Genomic DNA, 22,940 nt, shown 5'->3' with positions numbered 1-22,940 from the left:
GCGGTTTCCGGTAGCGGCGGTGGCCGCGGCGGCGGGGATAGTTGCTGTGTCAGGACACCTCGGCGGCCTCCCGCCATGGCGGGCGAGGGCGGCGCGTACCGGCTTCGCTGCTCCCTGGTGGGGCACGGGCAGGACGTGCGGGGCCTTACCCGCGGCCTTTTCCCTGAGGGCGCTTTCGTGTCCGTTTCCCGGGACCGAACTGCGCGGCTCTGGGTTCCTGACGGGTGAGTGCTGCGCCGTGGCCCTCGTCTGCGGAGCCGCCGGCGCGGGGCGGGCCTGGGGCAGCCGCTCCGGGTTGCGCTTGGCGGGAGGAAGGGCGCGGAGGTGCCGGCGCCCCGCCGGCCTGGTCTCCGCGGCCGTGTCCTGTGTTGGGGCCTAGGGAGGGGGCGGGCTGTGCGCGGCGGTGGGAGGCTGCTCGCTGGAGGCGCGTGGGTGAGCTTGCGAATGGCTGAGGCATTACCGCTTGCACGCCTGCTTTTGGAGAAGGTTGTATTTGCTCAAGCGGTTAACTGTATATCGATATTTTAGCGTGCTTTGCAGACGCTGACGACGTCTATAAATATGGGGGTCTTTTTTCCGCGTGGTGCTTGTGTTGTTTCCACCTCTTGGTAGTCAGTACCAAAGTAATCCTGCAAAGTCCCAAGGTTACATTTTTGGGCAATGCTCCACATTTTAAGGCTATGTGCTTTGAATATCTTTAAAAAACTCTTTTCTCGCCCTTGCTGAGCAGAATTCTTTAACCATAAAATGGAATACGAACCAAAAAACTACACAAAAAATCAAACAAAAGTATTGGAAAAGGAAAAAAAAAAAACCACAACATTATTTTCTCTGGTATTCACGTTGTACAGGGTTGTCTCCTACCGGATTTGTCTTGTTGAATTCACTTAGTGAATTTTTCAGCATATCGTTGTGATCAGAAGAGGTACTGCTAAAGAGGTACTGCTAAGCAGTGTGCATAGGAGATGGTGAAGATGTAGGGTATTGCAGGAAGCTACAGGACATGTCTCCTCACCTGTCTATAGTTCCAAATTGTGAACTGAATTCAGAAGTAGCTAGGCATGGATATTCTTTCCAATGCCTTCTAGTGAAACAGGGTTAATTGGTGAATTTGCCTGAATGCTCACACGTGTGTTTAAACTGATCTCTGTGGCTCTGCAATTGTGTGTGTGTGGGGAGAGTAATCTCATTAAGTGTGTCTTGTTAAAGCTCTCACCACAAGGGAAGGAACTTGTTAAATTGCACAGAAATTTATTGCAGGAAAGGAAGGCTAATTCTGACCCATAATTTTTGAGGGCTGTGTGAGGAAGACGTGAGTAACTTATGCAGAGTCATAGTGTTGGTAATGATTATATTTCTCTGTTTTGAAGAATCTGGGATTCCAGTAGGCAGGGTTCAGTGGGTAAGCAGACTGCTGTATGTTGTTTAAATTTTACAGGAAGATATGCTACCTTAATTTGTTCTCTGTACCTTCATCAGAGGAGACATTTTAGGATTTAAAAGTGTATCATGACTTCCCTACATATTCCAAGCTTCCCAAGCATTAGCGTATGAAGGATGACAGTGTGATATGATATGTTGTGGTTTTTGGGGTGGAGGGGAAACAAACATGGAAAGAAAAAAAACAAAACCAAACCAAACAACCACCACCACAACCCACACATTTATTATGTGAGGTTAACTAGCTTTTTCCAGTTAGTGCTATAATTATTGAGGCTGGATCATGATGAAGAAATAAGGGTGCTGCTTGAATAATTTATAATCTATTTAACTGTTAAGCCTCTACAGTGCTGCTAATTAAGAGCCAGTTAATAGATTTGGCAGGCAGTAAACTTCCTTCATTTACGTGCTCTATTATTTTAGGGTATATTGGGGTACATATTTGAGTCTTGAGACAGCAAAAGATTTCATAAAGGCAAACTACCTGCTGATCAAATTGAGCATAGGTTTTGCCAATGAGCAAGGAAAACCAAAACTAAGTCCTTCCAGGCCTACCTTTACTGAAAAATAAGTGGAAAACTGTAAATATTACTTGCGGGTTGGAATGGTGGGATATAGTTTTTCTGTTAAGTTTTTCATTCTTTCTAGTTCATCCATAGTATTTATTCAGCACAATGCAAACATAGTTATTAATTCAAGAGTTGGAGTATAAAACACATGTTGTAATTCAGTGCCTCAAATAACTACTGTTTCTGTCATGACTCTGAACTGATTATCATATATGTTTAGTCTTAACAGGGGTTTTACTGAAATGCACTGTATGAGTGGCCACTCAAATTTTGTATCTTGTGTGTGCATCATACCTCCAAGTGACCTCTATCCTCGTGGGCTGATTGCAACTGGTGGCAATGATCATAATATTTGCATTTTCACAGTTGACAACCCAGCTCCCCTTTACATCCTTAAGGGTCATAAGAACACAGGTATGTAGTAATTTTATTTTGGAGTTTGTTGCATAAAAGTTAATGTGATTTGTTAGAGAGGAAATTAAGTTGAAGTTATAAAACTCAATTTTGATTTCTTTGGTATTTCACATAAAAAACTATTTAATTATGGCCTCTGCAAATAGGATTTTATAATCTCAATTTGTGCAGTGACAGTTCATTGCAAGGACTTCCAAGTTTACACTGATGAATGCTTGAGCTTTTACTGTATATGTGAACACATGGCAATTTACAGAATGATTATCCTTTTCCCAAGAGTTGGATTTTTAAGCAGCAGTTAATTTAGTTCACCATATATTAAGCATATTTAATGCCAAAGTTGCTGGAAGTAGAAAAAGTCGGCTTCCTAAATAAACAAACTTTCTCTTCCCATTTTATTACCTAGATGGGGATCTAATATTAGTTGGTGCTTTAAATATGTAGTAAAGAGTAAAAGCTCATTATGGAAATTTCATCTTTCTTTAGTCAGGTCAGTGCAGCATGTGACCTATTAAACCAACTTTGTATATACCATTTCTTGAGCTATATAATAAGATCCAGCAATTTTCATATCGACATACTATTTTTTTCTTTTTGTGACTGTCCTGGTTTCAGCTGGGCTAGAGTTAATTTTTTTTTTCTAGTGGTGGCTGTGTTTCAGATTTGGTATGAAAGGAATGTCAATAACGCATATTGGTTTTAGTTGTTGCCAGGTGATGTTTATATTTTTCAAGGACTTCTTTCAGCTTCCCATAGAAGCTGATATGGAGCATAGATAGAACAATGGAATAGCCAGAGGAATATTCTGTACCATAGATGTTATGCTCAGTAAATAAATGTGGTTTGCTGGGTTGGGGGAGGGGGGGTTACTCATGATCGCTGCTTGGGAAGGTACCAATTCACTGAGTAGTGAGAGTGACTTATGTCATTATTATTTTCCTTTTCTGTTACTGTTCTATTAAACTGTCTTTATCTCAACCCACGAGTTCTTTTTTCCCTTTCCCCTCCTTTTCTCGTTCTTCTCCCAGCCCTTCGGGGGAAAGGAGAGAACTGCACGAGTGGCTGCATGGTCCTAGCTGCTGGCTGGGGTTAAACCACAACAGTGAGCTGATTTAGTATTTAATAGACCTTCGAAAAGTCTAATCATGTAATTATACAGTACTGAGAATAAACATTTCAAGTCTTGGAGGTTTTCGGGCTTTTTTTAACTGTGTTAAAGAATGATTGTAGAGACCAGTTTGAAAATACCCTGGACTGCTAAACAGCACCTAAATTTTATGTTTGTATTATAAAGCTCTTGTCTTTCTCTAAGAAAGAAAGAAAATATCACTGTGAAAGAGGCATGGAATAACTTACGTACTTTATCAGAAACCTGAGATACATGAGTAGTTAAAGTAAAATGCGACATGCTCCCACCAGAGTTGTAAAAAGGGATGAGGTGTTCTAGACAAGTTACAGATTTCCCTACAAAAAAGTATTGGTAGCAATTTTTACATTAATGTGAAACATCAAAAAATATAAAATTACACTAATTGTAAAATCTGTTTTAAAGTAGGGAAAAAGTAGGACATGAGAAGCCACGGGTAGAGTACTGGCTGGTTCTTACTGTGGAGTCACAGAAGCAAGACGCATCAGACCATAATTCCCTTTTATGAACTATTAGTCGGACAGGGTACTTTCTGTTTATGACTTAGGTCTTTTTGTAAACTTATTAGCAAACCTTATTAGAACCCTGTGTCTTTGGTTTTATACCTGTGTATTACTGGAGCATTTGCAGATTATCTTTTTGCTAAATCTTTAAATGCTACAATTTCTTGGTAGTAGTATTTTGCCTTCCAAGAAGATGAGCTATGTATTTTTTGTACAAAATCTTGCTTATTGAGGACATAAATTATACATATTGATTAAATCTTGGCTTTCTTTGTAATCTTAAAACAAAACCTTTGCATTAATTCTGTGTCTTGACTAGTTATTTAACCTGCTTGTCAACATATTCTAATCTGAGGAGAAGAGATCTGGTACTAAGAGAAATTTAAAAATATGAATGGCAAAAAGATGTGAAATTTTATCTAAAGTGAAGAAATTTTTAAGCAGCACCTTTCTAGGTTGCAGTGCAACTACAGTTCCACTTAACTCATCCCCAAACTCCTCAACACTAAATACACGACTAATACCAATTAAATCTCCTTAATTACTTTAAATTTCTGGCATAAGATTGGTGGCAATGCAGGAAACTTGTCAGTGCTGATTGGAATGTTCATTCCAGTTTGCAGCCTTTCGTCTGGGAAGTTCGGCACATTATTAAGTGGATCATGGGATACAACAGCCAAGGTCTGGTTGAATGACAGATGTATGATGACGTTACAGGTATGAAGTTCATGAATATAAAATAGGTACTCTCACTTTGATTCTGACAAGTCTAATAGTGTTGTTTTTTGCAGGGTCACACAGCTGCAATATGGGCAGTGAAAATACTACCTGAACAGGGATTAATGTTGACTGGTTCAGCTGACAAAACTATTAAACTGTGGAAGGCTGGCAGATGTGAGAGAACATTCACTGGTAAATGTTGCTGCAGTTGGTAATTTCATCAGGGTCATGTGTTCTTTTAAAAGGAGAAAAAAATTAAAACTCCACAAAACCATAGATAAATTGAACAATTTTTAGGCAGGATTTTTAAAGTCTCTCAAGTTGTATGCACAGAAATTGCATCACTTTTAAAAGAATTATATTTTTTTTCAGGTAATAATGAGCAATGAATTGCCTTTGTTGTTGGTTGTTTTTTTTTTTTTAAACAGCTCCCATAGTGAAGATTGGTTGCCATGATTTAGATGTGAGCTAAATAGAAATGGTATACTGCTGCTAATTGAAAGAAAAGTTGTATTAAAAGTCTTCCTTTCTTTTATAAAGGACATGAAGATTGTGTAAGAGGTTTAGCTATTCTCAGTGAAATGGAATTCCTTTCCTGTGCTAATGATGCTAGTGTTCGAAGATGGCAGATCTCTGGCGAGTGTCTGCAGGTGTATTATGGACATACAAATTATATATACAGCATCTCTGTCTTCCCTCAATGTAAAGGTAGGATTATTTTTGTGACTTTTAGTGAACATTCTTCCAAAATGAAATGACAAGGTAGGCATTCTGTAGTTCTCTGGAGCTCTTGCAACTAAAGAACTCAGGTAGCATCTAATTGACTTCTTTTTTTAGCATAAATAAATAGAAAAAAATAATTTGTGATTGACTCCAAATCACACCTCCAGCAGAATTACTCTGGCAGTAGGGGAGATGAAAGGTCCTGGGTTAGGCCTAATTGTAAGGCTTAAGTGAAACTTTGGCAAAGCAATAGACAAAACTATCATCTAGGTTGCCACCTGTATTTCAGCACTGTTGCAGAGTACTAAAATGGTAGTGTGTGGCTTACCAGTTTGAGATAATATAAATGCAGATACTTCCACAGAAAGTTTTCAAAATACATTATAAGTAGTTTAGGTTAACAATTTTATGTGTGGGGCTTAATTGCATTTGTTTTCAGAGTTAGAGGTTAGGAGGTTCAGAACTCACTGTTGCAGACAGTTGCAGAAGAAATTCCAAGTCAGTGACCTTTGTGTGGTGTATGGGACATTTGCACATTTGTTCAACAGGTAGATTGCATGTATATTAGTGGATGTGTGTGTTGTAACTCTCTTATACCTTAAAATTCCTCATTGAGGAGTTTATAGACTTTAGATAGTGCTTTATGCACGTTTCCTGAAAAAGCAGGCCTACCTTGCGAGTATAGTGTAAGATAATACAGCGATGGTTACAAAATTGTTCAACGTTTTTTGTTTAAACTCTTGAAAGGAGGAAGGAATCTTTTGTTTGTCTTGATTGTAATTTCATTTCCTGCCTGGCTGCTTAGTTAGTCCACAATTTATGCACTTTATTTTTTTTGAGAAGACAACTATGCGGTGGCTTTCTTTTAGCTCTCTTCTTGCAACTGAGAGGTATTAAATTGTAGAAAGGTTCTTCTTCTGTTCTAATTTTTAGATATCTGGTTGCAGAATGGCAGTATCCCAGTATCACAATACACTAAAAATATGCTTTAAAAATTTTTATTACTTTTTCTTTCAGGTTTTGTAACTACTGGAGAGGATAGATCTCTTAGAATCTGGAAACAAGGAGAATGTGCTCAAACTATAAGACTTCCAGCTCAGTCTGTATGGTGCTGCTGTGTGTTAGACAATGGTGACATCGTAGTTGGTGCAAGGTATTCAAGTTTTACTCTCAGTGTATTTTTATTTCTAAATCTCAAACCTGTGATGAAATTGCGAGCATCACTTTGGATATCAGTTTCATCTATATTTAAAAATATAGCCATCAAAGTGTGCCTCTGGATTAAATTTAAACATGTGCTATACTTAATCCAAAAAGTCATTCTTTTCTTACGTGAATCGCAGAGCTAGAGTGAGTTCTTTGAAAATGTGGTAAACCGTGAAGAGACTGAGAACGGACTTACAAGTACTGGAGAAAGAACCCTTTTGATAGCCATCTCCTACATTGGTTTTAAAATTTTACTACAGATAGGGTTACTTGTTATGTCATTCTCTGGTTATTTTTAGCATGAGAGCGAAATCCTTTCATAAAAATAATTGGGAGGGGTTGTTAGAAATAATAATGGTTTCTGATGAAATAAAAGTCACCATTAGAATGTATGTATTAATTTTGATGTTTAAAATAGCATTTCTGGTTTAATGTTTTCTCTCCATTCAGTGATGGAATTATAAGGGTATTTACAGAATCTTTGGAACGTACAGCAAGTGCTGAGGAGATTCAGGCTTTTGAAAATGAACTTTCCCAAGCATCCATTGACCCGAAAACTGGTGATTTAGGAGATATTAATGCTGATGATCTTCCTGGAAGAGAACATCTTAAGGATCCTGGTAGGTTACTGTTACTGTCAGGTTCGAGATAAAGAGGTATTAAAACTTTCCATAGTTTCCAAAATTAAAGCTTTGATCACTTTCAATAGAGTTACTGAAGAAAACAACTTAATTTTGCTCTAATATCCTTTCATTGATTCTTTTGAAGGCAATGCTCTAGTTTAAATATATATATTTTTTTCGTAGACTAAAATGGTAAAAAATATTTCTCTTACGAGAGTTTAGACAAAGGTGGAATTCAGGATGCTGCAGTCTGAGATATTTGAGATCTGTTACATCAGCTGTGCCAATAGTCTATGAGACAGTTATGTAATTTGTAAAAGGACTACTGAATGTGGAATTTTTTTCCTAAAAGAAAAATTGATGCAAATTTTCTGCTTTAGTTTTTGGCTTGAAAAAGTTTGTCTTGATTCGGTTTACACTTTTGAGGTACTTGGGAGATTACTGAGAATACAGTGGAAGCAGTGGTAGTTAAATAGACAAATACTTTTTCCCAAGGCGAAGTGACCTCAGCCCTTGGTTCTGATCAGCAAGCAGCATAAATCTTACAATCGTATGAAGCTTCCCATCTTGTTAGACCATGGGAGAATATCACCTTTCTTGATTGTCATCTCCCTGGGAAAATGGTAAACTTTTGAAATACTTAAGGATTGCTTTTGCAACTTAGTCTGGTGGCAGATACCATTACTATAATTGTAAAATGCTCTTGTCAAGATTTCTGCTATTCTTGTTGTGATATGTAGTATCTAGTTACTTCCTGTGCTGTGACTTGAAATGTTGGTGAAGGATCTTTTAATCTTTAAATGAGAGTGCTTTTTTCTCTCCTACTAAAGTGTATTCTTGAATTTGTTCAAACTCTTAAACGCTCCTGTCTACAGGAACAAGAGATGGACAGACACGGCTTATTAAAGATAATGGGAAAGTAGAAGCATATCAGTGGAGTGTTAGTGAAGGAAGATGGATAAAGATTGGCGATGTTGTTGGTTCTTCTGGAGCCACACAGCAAACATCTGGAAAGGTTTTATTTGAAGGAAAGGTATATGCAAACTTTAATTGTTTTTATTCCTCCCTAAGTAAAATGCTTAATTTGCCATTAAAAATTTATTCCAGTCTCTGCTCAGATAAAATATAATTTTAGAAAATAGGTATTTGTTGGTACTTTTTTGTCATCTTTGATCTTTTAAAACACAGAGGTAGAAGTATAAATAAGTACTACTTGCTTTATTACTTTTGAAACACACATTGTAAAATGAGCAAGTCAATGGAGACAAATTATTTTGGAGAAAAGTAAACTATTAGTAGAGAAATTATCAAGTTCTCTAGTATTTATTGCTAATACATTGAAAAGTTAGTTTGAATTTCCTTTCCAAAGGAAAGTTTATGGAGTTTATAATGCAAGGCTTACCTAAAATATTAGGTACCAGGCTTTTTGTACCCCTTTTCTATAGTAACTTTTGAACCTAAAGACAGGTAAGATGAAAAATACTTCCTTTACTAAATATGCACAGAAAAGTCTCTGTCTAGTGCCACCACAGAAGGAATGCCTTTGAGATACTAATTTTATCTCTCACATGCTTTAAAGAAACCTTAGGAGTTTGTTGGGGTTTTTTTTAGTATTAGAAGTGTGCTTTTAAGATTGAAGTTTTTTGAGGCAACTGACTGCCCTGCTTTACAGGCAGCCAGAGCTGTCCATGAGAGTTACCTGATGCATCTGTTATTCTATATTATATCTGTGCACACATTACTGTGATATGTTGTTTTAGCCTGCTCTTCTTGAGAGAGAGAATTCTGCAAAACACAGGATATGGTTTTAAGTATTTTTTACTTGCAGCCTGTGTAGGAGAATATTACCGATACAATTGGCAAGTAGCCGTATTAAAGTTTTTAGGCTTAGCCCTGGGCCATTATTAGTCTGCATTTCATACATCCTTATGTAAAAAGTGCTGACAAACCTCTAATTTGTTTTTATTTTTAATCTGCTTAAAGGAGTATGACTATGTTTTCACTATTGATGTAAATGAAAGTGGGCCTTCCTATAAACTGCCATATAACATCACTGAAGATCCTTGGCTGACTGCATACAACTTCCTGCAGAAGAATGATCTAAATCCTATGTTTCTGGATCAAGTGGCCAAGTTTATTATGGACAACACTAAGGGGCAAACACTGTTGAGTACAAGTGCTCAATTTTCAGATCCATTTACAGGTAAAAATTACAAACTTAAATGATGACATCAGTTGCTCCTCCCAGTTTTGTGTCATTAGCAAACTTGCTGAGGGTGCACCCTGACCCATCTTCCAGATTGTTAATGAAGATGTTGAAGAGGAGTGGATGCAGTACTGACCCCTGGTCTGTAGCTGGTCTCCAACTAGATGTTGTGCCACTGATCACCACCCTCTGGGCCTGACTGTTCAGCCAGTTTTCAATCCACCTCACTGTCTGCTCAGGCAGATTTCAGTGTTGTAGCTCCTGCATTTTGTAGGACGTTTGTGTCCTCAAACAACTGAGGGCAAGGAACAGATAGATCTGACAAAAAAAATATGAGAACTTGACAAACTTGTGAAGTATTTGTCAGAACAAATCTTCAACAAAATCTTAACCAAGCCAGCTGTATTTTTCAGTCTAGTCTTTTTTCCCAGTGGAAGAAAACTTAGTTTTCATATTACTGTAAGAGGTGGCCAGGTGTTGTTAAAGGAATTAATAAAATACAAACATTATCTAGTGAATGAACTGAAACTGAGTGAAATACAGAAATGGCCTTTTTTCAGGGAGGATATGGAACTAGAACAAGTTAATTGCTCATAAGCTGAACCATGTTAATCAATTACATCCTGCTTATCACATTTACAAAATAACCAATCGAATTTCAACTAGTTTCACAAATATGAAGTCAGTAATAAAATGTCATTAAAATAATTGGGATAAATTGTTTTCTTGTAATGAACTAAAAATGAAACTACAGGCTAATCAGGTTCAGATTTAACTCATGGAGCTGCAGTCACCTGAACTTATGCACATACTTTTGATTTGGCTGCGTCCAAATGTGTAATGCATATGCCCCAGAAAACAAGTTTCTGACCCTCAAATAAGGAGGAAGAATTTGTTCAGCATCAGGGGCCATTTGCATTTATAGGATCAGCTTTCTTATAATGCCACAATAAACAAGATGTATTTGATGTTTGGCTTTATTTTTGAGCTGCTTCTGTCTGAAAACTATTGACATTTTAATAACATCAAGCTACATATAGTAGTCATTGCTTTTTTTACTGTTTCACTAGGTGCTGGACGTTATGTTCCAGGTTCTTCATCTGGACCAAGTACAATACCTGCAGCAGATCCATTTACAGGTAATGTAAAATTCATAATCTGTCTTGCTGTCACTTAAGATGCATATTTTATCATGTTCAGTTGCATGCAGTGTTAGGCTCCAGACCACTGTTTCTTGCAGTTTTCCATTTGGGGCAGTAGTGTGGGACAGACTGATAAGGTGGACTCTGCCACTGTCAAAGCATTTCCAGATTTGTTTAAGAGAGCCCTCTGCTGTCTCATCTGCCTCATGTCACTCTGTCCTCTACAGCAGAGGAGTAAGGTCTTAAACCTTATGTTTTGTCAAACTCTGTCGTATGGCCAACACAGGAATGAGTATATTCATAGTAGTAGTTTTATTTTTTTCTTATTATTCCTTTTTTCTTATTACATAACCTTTATTGGTACCTTCCACCCTAAATTTTAGATTCTAACCCTCCCTGACATAGCTAGTTTAAAGTCCTCCTCACTAGACTAGCAAGCTCATTTGATAAGGCATTCCATTCCTGCTCTGTCAGACTTATCCCATCCCTGATCAGTAGCTCTTGCTCCTCAAAGAGGGTCCTGTAGTCATTGATGCTAAAGTCCTGCCTGCAAAACAGGCCATGCAGCAAGCTGCTGTCCTGCTTGATGAGCCCACTTCTACTCAAGAGTTTTTGCTTTGCTGGCAGCATCAAAGAAACACTACCTGGGCCCTTCATGCATGCCTCCAGAGCTCTCTAATCACTCTACTCTCTAGGACTTCCTTGGCAGTATCAGTGATGCCCATGTGGAAGAGTAGCAGGGTAATTATCTGAAGGCCTTTAGCCACAAACAGGGTCCACTTCCCACACGAGAGGCCTCTGCTGGCCCCAGGCACAGTGTGAAGCCAGCCCTGGGCAGTGGTGCTGTCCCCCTGTAGCTTGTCATGGATAAGGTATCTGATGTGCTGAGGGCCTTTGCATCAGTGTGTGCCAGAGACCATGCCAGAATGTCTCCCAGCTGTGTGCCACTGAGCTTGCAAATGCCATCATCATGAGCACCACCCTCACACATAGGCATAGATTTTAATCTTTAAATTTCAGGAAGTGTTGAAGACTTCTCTTTCATTCCTTTAGTGCAGAATAACACCTTTAATAGTGAAGTTTGAAAAATCGTAACTAAATACAGATATACATTACTTCTACCTAAATACAGGTATACATTACTTCTACCAGTGGTGGTGTTTAAAAAGCCTAATGTCTCCGTTCAGGTGCTGGTCGCTATGTTCCTGGTTCAGCATCAAATGCAATTGCTCCAGGGGGTGGGGTTGATCCATATACAGGTAAGAGATGATGTCTGCCAATGAAAAGCACCCCTGATCTTTTGCTTCAGTTTTTCCTTTGATCTGCATTCTATATCAATGCAAATTTATACTTAATTAAAAATAATGAGCAGATTTAAGCTGCTTATACTCTCGAAATTATTCAGAAAGTAGGGATAACAGTGCCTTCCTTTACATGCAGCAATTATGCACAGAAGTTTTAAAATACATGATAGTAATCTATTTTTCTAGAGGATTTTTGGTTTCCTACTAGTTATGTGTTGATCAAAGAAACTGATACATGTAGTTAATGGAAATTACACAATATCAGCTTCTGATTGTAGGAAATCATTAAAGGTCAGGATTAAAGCTTTTTATTACTCTCTTTTTAGAAAGATTCCAGGCTACTGTTGCATGTGACATAACTCGGTCCTATCTGCAAGTCTTCCTATATATAAAAAATTTGCCTATTCATTATGAAAATAATCCAAAGATAAGATTTCAGGGGCAGGAGGCATCTTTGTTCTAAAATGACTCTTGCCATTTTCATATCTTAACTGCAATATCCATTTTTACAAATGACTGTGTATTTAGTTCATGTAATTCAAAAACCACTGTTAATAATTTACACTTCTATAGTAATTTTTACATGGAAAGCAAGCAGTTTGTGAAAGAATTGCTTTAAGCTTTAACCCTTGAATGTAAAAATAATGTAAGAAATAACAGCTATTTGCATAAGCATTCAAGTTTTTAAAAAGTTTATTTTTCTGAGTAATGTTCAGCAGGGGAGACTTACTGGTAGGATACTGTTCTATCTCAGACACTTTTGGTACACTGTTGAACTTCTCGTATTTACTTTATATAGGAATGGGTGCCTACCAATCAGCTGCAGCTAAAGTTGAAAATATTTATTTTCCGAAGAAGGATGCAGTCACCTTTGACCAGGCCAATCCTACGCAGATACTTGGTCAGTTTAATTTCAGGGATGTTTTTATTTTTCATCTGTTTGAAGTAACTTCACTTTTGATCTTTTCAAAAACCTAAGTGATTTCCCATAGCTTTCTTACTGTTTCTTGGTTTTGACCTTTTAAAATTGCATGTCACTTTAATGGTGCATGTATTTAAAGGCTTAGGAGTATGAGCAAATTTCACAAGAACTCTATCCAATACAGGATAGCCATTGTTTTTTTTTTTTTTCCTCCTTGGCTTACACCTGCTGTAGTTCAGCATCTTTTTTTTACCAAGCTGGTATATTTGAATGCTGTACTTTTTTTTTTTTTTTTTTTTTTTCTCTCACCTAGCTGCTGGGTATGCAGGTCATGTGCAACCTCTTTCTGATCTTGCTCGCGAAAGTTTTAGTTCACCAAACTGCCTTACTTTAAAACTTCATCAATTACATTGTATGGCTTTCTGCAATTTCATAGGTTGCAATGGTCTCATATATTTAAACAGAACACTCTGAATAACGGAAAAAGAAAACAGTGTACAACATATAGTAATTACACGCTTTTTTTGTAAACGTTATTATTGGCTTGTTTTTCCCTCTCTTTTCCCATGCTTCATTCCTATTCTGCTGTATATTCCTCTATATTTTCTGTAAACGTTCCACAGAATCTCTACCCTATTTGTCACCAGTTCATTTCAGTATGTTTCTGTAGAGTGTCTTAGTACATTTAAGGGTTTTGTAAAACTAGTTCACAATGTACCTGCCTTGAAGCTCTCCAAATTAAAATTCTCTTGCTTCCTTCCCTCCCCTTTATATACAGAACTTGAAAATCTAGTTGTCTAGATAGGCTGATGAGGAAACTTGAAATGAGATTCTGCTTTTTGGAAAAAGTGTACCTTCATCTTTATTCAGCTTCTTGAAGGGGGCAAGCTCCTGGCCTTACAGTCTGGATTAGAAGGGACCTTTAAAGACCATTTAGTCCAACTCCCCTGCAATGGGCAGGGACACCTTCCACTACGTCAGCTTGCTGAAAGCCCCATCCAACCTGACCTCAAAGATTTCCAGGGATAGGGCATCCACAACTTCTCTGGGCAACCTGTTCCAGTGTCTTACCACCCTCACAGTAAAGAATTTCTTCCTAATATCTAATCTAAATCTACCCTCTATCAGTTTATAACTGTTACCCCTCATCCTATCACTACACTCCCTGATCAAGAGTCCCTCCCCATCTTTCCTGAAGGCACCCTTTGGGTACAGAAAGGCCGTTATAAGGGCTCCCTGGAGGCTTCCGTTCTTCAGGCTAAACAAACCCAAGTCTCTCAGCCTGTCTTCGCAGGAGAGGTGCTCCAGCCCTCTCATCATCTTTGTGGCCCTCCTCTGGACTTGCTCCAACAGGTCCATGTCTTTTCCTGTGCTGAGGGCTCCAGAGCTGGATGCAGTACTCCAGGTGGGGTCTTGTGACAGCAGAATGGAGGGACAGAATCACCTCCCTTGACCAGCAGGCCACACTTCTTTTGATGCAGCCCAGGGTGTGGTTGGCTTTCTGGGCTGCAAGCGCACATTACAGAATCACAGAATGGTCAGGGTTGGTAGGGTCCTCTGGAGATCGTCTAGTCCAACCCCCATTTCCTGGTCAGGTTTTGTTGATCGTTAACCAGCAACACCAAGCCCTTTTACTCAGGGCTGTTCTCAATCCATTCTCCACCCAGCCTGTATTTGTGCTTGGGATTGCCCTGAGCAAGGTGCAGGACCTTTCACTTGGCATTATTGAACTTCATGACGTTGGCATGGGCCCACCTCTCAAGCCTGTCCAGGTCCCTCTGGATGGCATCCCTTCCCTCCAGCGTGTCGACCGCTCCACGCATCTTGGTGTCATTGGCAAACTTGCTGAGGGTGCCCTCAATCCCACTGTCCATGTCACCAAAAAAGATGTTAAACAGCACTGGTGCCATCACCGACCCCTGAGGAACACCACTCTTCTACCTATTGCTCAGGTTTCATTTTCTGTTTAAAAACATCAGTCAGAATCTTCAGTCAGCCTCATCCTGTTTCCCTGAATTTTCTTGCACTCTAGTACTTGTTCAGGGAGAAGACAAGGGATTCGCAGACTAGATATTTTTTTTCCTGGAAGTTGTCGCTAGTAAACAGGTTTAGCCTCCTCTTAGTTTTCCACCGATTTTGTAGTAAAATTTTGTCCAAAACATCCTAAGAGTGAGAACAGCAAGACTGGCTGACTTTCATTCTGCTATGTTATAGCAAACCAGATACTTTACTTTGTCTTAAAAACATACTGCATCAGTTTATCTTTGTCAAATATTCTTGAAGGGTAACCATATTAGCAACAGGTTTAGTGGGTTGTTCGGTTTGTTGAAGCTTAGAATCTGAAAACTAGGTTCACTGAGTTTCCTGCAGTTTTGTAACAGCACATGGTTAAATATATTTGTAAATATTATGGCTGGACTGGGATAGATTTAATAGCGATATGTTTGGTTTTTGTTCATAGGAGGCCCACAGTTGATTTTTGTGCATATTATAAAACTCATAAAGGTGTACTAGTATAATGCTGCCTGCTTGTGTGTTTATTGACACGGCCCTCATGAATTCTGGAATAACCATGATCGGCAGGTGCTTCATGCTAGATCCATTTTAAGCAAAATCCTGTACACTAAAATAATTTTTCCAATACTTTTTATTTTTAAATTACATTGAAATTTGGATATAGGACATGATGCAATCATATTTTGCTTATGGTACTTCAATAGGTAAAAATACAAAAACTGTGATCACACTAAGAGCATACAGTTTCTGTATTGCTTCTACTACCTAATAGTAGAAAAAAGCAAAAAAGGAGTTGTATTTCAGTTATGAATACTAATAGTCTTGTTATTCTTTTCTGCATTTTTGCCTGTATGTAGGCTAAGATGTGAACCCTGAATCTTTGTGTTGGAGTATTAGAGGGTGCTTAATAGTACCAACCATTGTGATGATTAAAACCTTAAAATAGAACACTATGAAACTGGGGAAAGTAATGTTTAAAAATCTAATTTCCCTCAAAAACATTTACAATAGTTGTAACCTGTTTATACAGTGCTTTTGTAGTATTTCATTCAAGATCTGGATTTGTGAAGTTCTAATATCAGAAAGCCATGCCTCTTCTATTGGTCTTACAGGTAAATTAAAGGAACTTAATGGCACTGCAACGGAAGAACATAAGCTTACAGAAGATGACTTGATAATCCTAGAAAAGTTATTGTCTGCAACATGCAACACCTCTGCAGAAACACCTACAGCACAGCAACTTGAGACTTTATGGAGAGCAGTTAACTGGCCAGAAGGTAGACACTTGCAATTATTTTTTTTGTACTGTCATCTCATCAATACTTCACCATGAACTGAAAGTCTTGTTATGCTGGCTGTTATGCAGTCTGTCCCAAAGAGTTGGTAACACAAGTAGAGACCAGAAGATGATAAACAGATGCTAATAGCACTGATCAGTAGCAAGGGCAGGAGCATGAATGGCCAAATTGGTAATTGGTTGTCAAATTTTGTTGTTGAGACAACAGTAAATATAAAGGAGAAACTTGATATGAACATCAGTCATGGTTATTTCATTAGCAGGAGCATCCTCAAGACAGAAGTGTGAGGCTTGTTTGGAAATGGAGCAAAGTGTGAGATTGGAGTCCTAAGTTGTTACCAAATGAGAGATGAAATTATGGAGATAAATTATTTAAAAAATCTCAAAAGTAGCTTCTTTTTAATATGGTAGCAAAGAAGTTACTGAAGCTAGGTTATGTGGTCAGAACTGCATTAGTGAAATGACATTCTGAATTAATGCAAGTGAAGCTGATATTATTTCAATTGATAATGTAGTGTCATCAGCCCTGATGGATTGGAAAGGCTGTTTTGGTTGTTACTGAACAACATTCTGGAAAAAATGGATACATTGCATACATAAATACCTAAACATGAAGCAAAAATGAACTGCTTTCTTGAAATTGCAGTTAAAGATTTATTAACAGGAAAAATATTTTGGCGTAAAAAATTTATGTTCAGTATATAATGTCACTTAAACTGTGTTTTGCACAGCTGGGAGCTGGTGATGGCTAATGTCTTCATTCATACCTTTCAGACTCATCATATTGTACAAAGCATTAATTCTCAAGTTTCTGCACATTTGCAGGAAAAACTGCTGAATAAGTAGCTAAACAAGTTCAGCTTTGATTTGGTTATAAGCATGGGATACTGACAGTAGATTTAAGGAGCCAGATACATGTGAAATTTGGGAAAGTGCGGGGGAAGACTTTCAAATGAACAAACTCTTCCATTCAGTTTCTTTACAATGATTTCCAGCTGATCAGTTGAGGACCTCTGTTGTGTTTTTCTTTTTTTTGTCCCCATGCAAATTAGTCTGAGAGTTGAAGGTAGAGTAGAAATTTTTTTCTCATTTTTCTTTCTGTAAGCAGTTTTGTAGCTATACTAGACTGTAAGATACGGAGTGAGGACAAAGGGATATGCTGCCTGTGTAAGGGTGTTCAGTCACTGAGACGTTTTCAGAGACCTTTTTGGATTAGTCACCATATTTTGTGCTTGTCTTCAGTGTTATCAATTAAAACTTTTGGGAAAGACTTTAAGATTTTTTGCAAAGCACTGTGTTTATCCTAAATTAAGGAGCATGGTTTTTGTGATTAGCTGAAGTGTTACTAGCATGGGTTTGTCAGTACTTGTCTTTATGAATTTCAAACAACTTGTGCTTTACCTGAATCTCTTTCTGCATAAAACTTACTGTCTCTTCCCAAAGCGAGGGGTTTAAGAATGTCTGTATCTGAAAGAAACTCACCAGCATGTTTGCACGTAATGACATATTAATACTAAAATATTTTTTTGTTTTGTTTTTTAGATATTGTCTTTCCAGCCCTAGACATTCTTAGATTGTCTGTCAGGCATCCCACTGTGAATGAGAACTTCTGCAGTGAAAAGGATCATGTACAATTTATCATCCTCCTCCTTAAATTCCTGAACCCTAACGGAAAGCAAGCAAACCAGCTGTTGGCACTTAGAGCTCTTTGCAATTGTTTTGTCAGCCAGGCAGGCCAGAAGCTCATGATGGAACAGAGGGGTGAAATCATGACACAAGCAATAGAAATGAAATCGGGCAATAATAAGAACATCCACATTGCGCTTGCCACGCTGACGTTGAACTATGCTGTGTGTTTACATAAAGTCAACAACATTGAGGGCAAAGCTCAATGTTTATCAGTAATCAGCACAATTATGGAAGTTGTTAAAGATCTTGAAGCCATTTTTAGACTGCTTGTGGCTCTTGGGACGCTAATCAGTGATGATACAAATGCTGTGCAATTAGCTAAGTCTCTTGGAGTTGACTCTCAAATAAAAAAGTATGCCTCTGTGTCAGAACCAGCTAAAGTAAAAGAATGCTGTAGGTTTGTTCTTAATCTGCTATAATTGTTTTTCTTAGTACTTGGGAGACATGGTGTATGCACGACAAAAATGCTTTTGTTCATATTTTGTGACAGGCTATAATTGAGAAAATACTGTGGATGAATTACACTTGATTTGTTGCAAGACACAGAGCAAATAAAACTTTTTACACTCTTTGTTATTTGACTGCTTTTCTGAAGTCTATAGTGCACAGGATCATTGCAAGAAGTCCTTCTGACATAGCTCATATCAAAACAGATTGCCCAGAAGTCAAACCATCTCAGTACTTAAAGGTCATCTAGATGGACATATTTTTAGGAAATGGCTGTGATTCAGTGACTGTCAACTCTGACACCCACCCCAACCATATTTCTATGTTTCAGCACAATGAGTCTGTTTCTTGACCATGCTTTTTGTCAGCAGACAAGGGGCCCTGAGAACTGTTAAGTTCCACAGTGCTTTTCACAAGCTTATTTGTTAACAGTGGTTAATATTAACCCTTGTCAAATATCCTGGTAAGGAAATGGCATTTACCTAATTTTTCATCAGCTTTTTCCACTTACTTTTTGAAACCTAGGTCTTTTATGGCTGTTACTGTTTTTAACCTAGAGCTAGGTGACTTTTTGAGAGGTAGACTCTTTAACTGCTGTATAGATGTCATGCTTCACTCATAAGTGAATATCTTCTAGCTTGTAAAATGGCTTGAACCTCTATAAAAGCTTTTACATTACTTTTAATGACAGGAATATTCTACCAGTTGATAGCAAGTGTCTTACTCTATGTTGTAAAATATTAGATGATCTAAAAAAAAAAAAGTCATCCTGAAGATTGGGAGAGAAACTTAGGTGCAGAGAACAGATTGAGGAGCAGAAACTGAAGAGGCTTCCTGGAGAGGTGGTTGATGCCCCAAGCCTGTCAGTGGACAATGCCCTTAATAATTTGCTTTAACTTCTGGTCAGCCCTGAAGTGGTCAGGCAGTTGACTAGATGATCATTGTCAGTCCCTTACAACTGAACTATTCTATTTTAAACTGTACAAATGTAAAGTCAAGTTTTATGAAGTAGCTTTAACATAATAACTGTGGTGACTGTGAAAAGGGAAAATAATATTTTACAGCTATTCCAGCAGATCCAAGATGTTGAGCTCAAAAGGGGAATTTTATTTCCTATTTCTCCTGTAAATGTTACACTTTGATTTAGAATTAAGATGAAGTCTAGATGTCAATGTTCAAAGTTATGTTTTCCATTAGACTAATAGAATGGAAAACATGAAAAAAAAAAATGGGCAGGCTTTTCTGGCATGTGAGCTTTTCATCATATGATACCTGTCTGCCTCATCAGTGCCGGATGGTAAGAGTTTTATGACCAAGAGCTCTATTTGTTTTTTTTTTTTTCTCCATCTAACTGAACTGTCTAAATCGCTACATTACTTCCAGCAAACCCTTTTTTTCTCAGATCCTTAGTTGCACACGTACTGTTCCACTAATGATGAATTTCCATATCTTCAGAGTCTTGATTGTGGCTTAGGCACAGGTTTTCTTATTTTATCCATTGCAGGTTGATGTATAAAGCAATCCAAGAGATTATTGGGGATTTACAGTGCTTAACAATAGATCAGTCCCTTCCTGGGAAAACATCTAAGAAGCTACCTTTAGGAAACATGTCTGTGAAATAATGTGCCTGTCTGTTGAATTTTGGTTGCCTACTATAAAATTGTTCTTGAAGCTTTAGGTCTTTAATGTTGTGCTTTTTAACTGTGTTTGTACATGCGCTATTTTAAGAAATCTATACTCATCTAACATTTTGGTTTTGTTATTGTGGGATTGCTCTGTTACATATTACCTCTTTACGTGAAAATTGTCATTAATTTCCTAGACCAAAAATTAATGTTTATATTAATAAACATATTCTGGCAACTCCAAAAAAAATGGTATATTAAGAGATATTACAAAATTCACTTAAATTTGCAGGGAAATGATGTGGCACAGCAAAAAATCCTTCATCTTGGGGCTGCAGCACTACATATTAGGCAAGATATACAAAGTAGGCTAGGAATATTTGCATAGAAGGACAGCTGCTGCTACCAGGGTACTGTGATACCTGACCATTCCATGATTTAGCATTGTCTGAGGGAACAAAGGGAGTGGGGGACATTTGATTTCATCCCCACTGGGATTTTCCCTGAGTGGTCTGTCCCCATAGAGACATACAGTGGTAGCACAGGCAGTGGAGGTAAAGTGTAAAGGAGGTAATGAAAAAACAAAGTTACAACACACAGCAAGATCTTACACTATGTTGTAAGATCTTACAAGGTATTTTTTTTTATTTGATGCAGAAGCCTGTTGGCGTTCTTACACCTTCATGCATTTGTGCAGTAACTTTCAGTGAGGATTTTCCCAAGCTAGCAAAACTTATGCGTTTACACAGGTTGAGTGCAAAAAGGGTATAAACTTGTATCTTTTACAAAGCAGTGGACGTTTTTTTTCTGTCTTCCAACATACAACAACAAAATATCCTGTTTATGCTGGTATTATCTTCAAAATGAATAACTGCTATTGCTCTTGTTTTAAATTACACTGTTCTAAAACTTGTGTGGTACAGTAAGCATGCATGTACACAAATACATGTAGGTGTGCTACAACATCTGTCACTGAGAGCACCAACAATCAGAAAACCTTAAGGATGTCACCTGAAGTTTCTGTTTCAGTGAAAGGATGTTAAATCTATTCCTAGAAAACGCATCAGACAGGAGGTCCACGGTGTACAATCTTTTGAGACAACAGGATATTGAAAACATACAAGTATGTGTCTAGCACAGAACTCAGAGCTGCCTTGCTATCTACAGTGTCGCTGTCGGGATGGCCAGGAAAGAAAACATACTCCATGTAATAATCAAAGGAAGCGACATTTTTTATTCATTACATAGCTCTTTTTATATCTTTTTTTCCTGTCCATGTGAACAACACGCGCATGACTCTTGCTTATGATTGGTAGCAAGGTAAATGTATACGCGAACAAAGCTGCTTTCTCATTGGATGGTAATAATCCCAACTCTTTTACTGAAGTTCTTTTTGTTCCAAGTTCCTCTTTGGCCACTGTCTCTGTTCCTCCTTTTTGTTACATTGTCCTCACATGATGCAACTCACGGCCTTCTTATGGGTACACTGCAATTTCTATATCTTCTGTCAAGGAGTCTACAGACCTGCCCTATCCCCCAACACTACAGCAGTAAACCTCAAGTAACTTGATCTGTGTGCTAAGTGCTCCCAATTTGATTCATCAGGGGAATAGTAAAAGTATGTCTGAGAGATTTCAGGAGCCCCTTGAAGAGAAATAGTGTCTTCAGCTAAGAATCTGAAGTTTCTCAGTAGAAGATATAATTCTGCTGGCATCTTTTTCTAAGCTAGAATGGAAGCTCTTGGAAGAGCAAACAGCACCTCCATCGTTAGGCCAGCCTTGGGTTTTATAAAGTGGAAGTACTTCAGGATCTACTTAGACCAGAACTCAGCACATAATATAAAATGCCTTACTAGGGAACTGAATGAGGAATCAAAACCGACTTAGGTCAGCACCTACTGGTGTACTTGCCAAGACAAATGGAGACTAGAGTCACATAACCTGAGATATATGAATCAAAAGACTTCTGCAACGATTCTGCTTCTAGGGAAGTGGTCGTTCCCCTGTACTGGGCACTGGTGAGGCCACACCTCGAATACTGTGTTCAGTGTTAGGCCCCTCGCTACAACAAAGACATTGAGGTGCTGGAGAGTGTCCAAAGAAGGGCAGCAAAGCTGGTGAGGGGTCTGAAGCACATGCCTTTTGAGGAGCAGCTGAGGGAACTGGGGTTTAGTCTGAGGGGAGACCTTATCAGTCTCTACAACCACCTGAATGGAGGATGCAGCGAGGGGGGGGTCAGTCTCTTCTCCCAAGTAAGAAGCAATAGGGCAAGAGGCACAGTCTCAAGTTGTGCCAGGGGAGGTTTAGATTGGATATTAAGAAACATTTCTTCACCGAAAGGGCTGTCAAGCTTTGGAACAGGCCGCCCAGGGAAGTGGTTGAGTCACCATCCCTGGAAGTATGTAAAAGACGTGCAGACGTGGTGCTGAGGGACATGGTTTAGTGGTGGACTTGGCAGTGCTGGGTTGATGGTTGGACTCGATGACCTTTAAGGCCCCTTCCAGCCCAGACGGCTCTATGATTCTGCGACTCCATGACTATAGGGAAGACCAGAACCAGACCAGACAAACCAACATTGAAGACTCCCCGCCCCTCCTTCGCTCCCCCCACCTCCCCGCCCCCAGCAGAACATCTTGCAAACCTCCTCAGACGTTGTGCGGGTGCTGCTGAGCACAAAGGCGGTGTTGCCCGGATGACGCAGTTTCCTTGGATTCTACGTCACCTATATAGGCTCCCACAAGGCTTCAGACGGGACCTTCGGTTCGGGGGAGGGGGCGATGGACGAATCCAGAAGCCGCACACCCTCCGCCATCGCCACCGGGGGCGGCGGAGGTACCCCGGCAGCGGAGGTTCCCCGGCTCCGGGCCGGTCCCGTCCCCCCCCCCGGAAGGGTGGGATGACGTCTTGCGAGGCGGCCTATCAGGGCTCTGCCGGAAGCAGGCCTCGCC

The 22,940-nt window shown here is 38.9% G+C and overlaps 1 protein-coding gene across 2 annotated transcripts; it reads left to right on the top strand.

The window, feature by feature from the left end:
* The first annotated feature begins 24 nt into the window (after positions 1-24).
* On the top strand, positions 25-18,492 carry PLAA (phospholipase A2 activating protein). 2 transcript variants are annotated; one of them, XM_082497014.1, is made up of 14 exons: positions 25-224; positions 2,230-2,423; positions 4,690-4,790; positions 4,865-4,985; positions 5,334-5,501; positions 6,534-6,669; positions 7,173-7,342; positions 8,221-8,378; positions 9,329-9,548; positions 10,622-10,690; positions 11,881-11,952; positions 12,797-12,898; positions 16,048-16,212; positions 17,775-18,492. In XM_082497014.1, the coding sequence occupies exons 1-14, from the start codon at positions 76-78 to the stop codon at positions 18,338-18,340; spliced, it is 2,391 nt and encodes a 796-aa protein (XP_082353140.1). In that variant the 5' UTR covers positions 25-75; the 3' UTR covers positions 18,341-18,492. The 2 variants fall into 2 exon arrangements, with proteins under 2 accessions (XP_082353140.1, XP_082353141.1); XM_082497015.1 differs by lacking the exon at positions 12,797-12,898.
* Positions 18,493-22,940: the final 4,448 nt, after the last annotated feature.

This window comes from Vanellus vanellus, assembly GCF_965231255.1.
Source record: "Vanellus vanellus genome assembly, chromosome: Z".
NCBI classification, from domain to species: Eukaryota; Metazoa; Chordata; class Aves; order Charadriiformes; family Charadriidae; genus Vanellus; species Vanellus vanellus.
This window is presented reverse-complemented; position numbering and strand designations above follow the sequence as displayed.

What these genes read in the sequence shown, in the direction of transcription:
- PLAA (XM_082497014.1), top strand. Translation starts at nt 76, where the DNA reads ATGGCGGGCGAGGGCGGCGCGTACCGGCTTCGCTGCTCCCTGGTGGGG. An exon ending in TAAGGGTCATAAGAACACAG is followed by an intron (nt 2,424 to 4,689) that starts GTATGTAGTAAT and finishes TGTTCATTCCAG; the next exon opens with TTTGCAGCCTTTCGTCTGGG. An exon ending in TGGGGTTGATCCATATACAG is followed by an intron (nt 11,953 to 12,796) that starts GTAAGAGATGAT and finishes TACTTTATATAG; the next exon opens with GAATGGGTGCCTACCAATCA.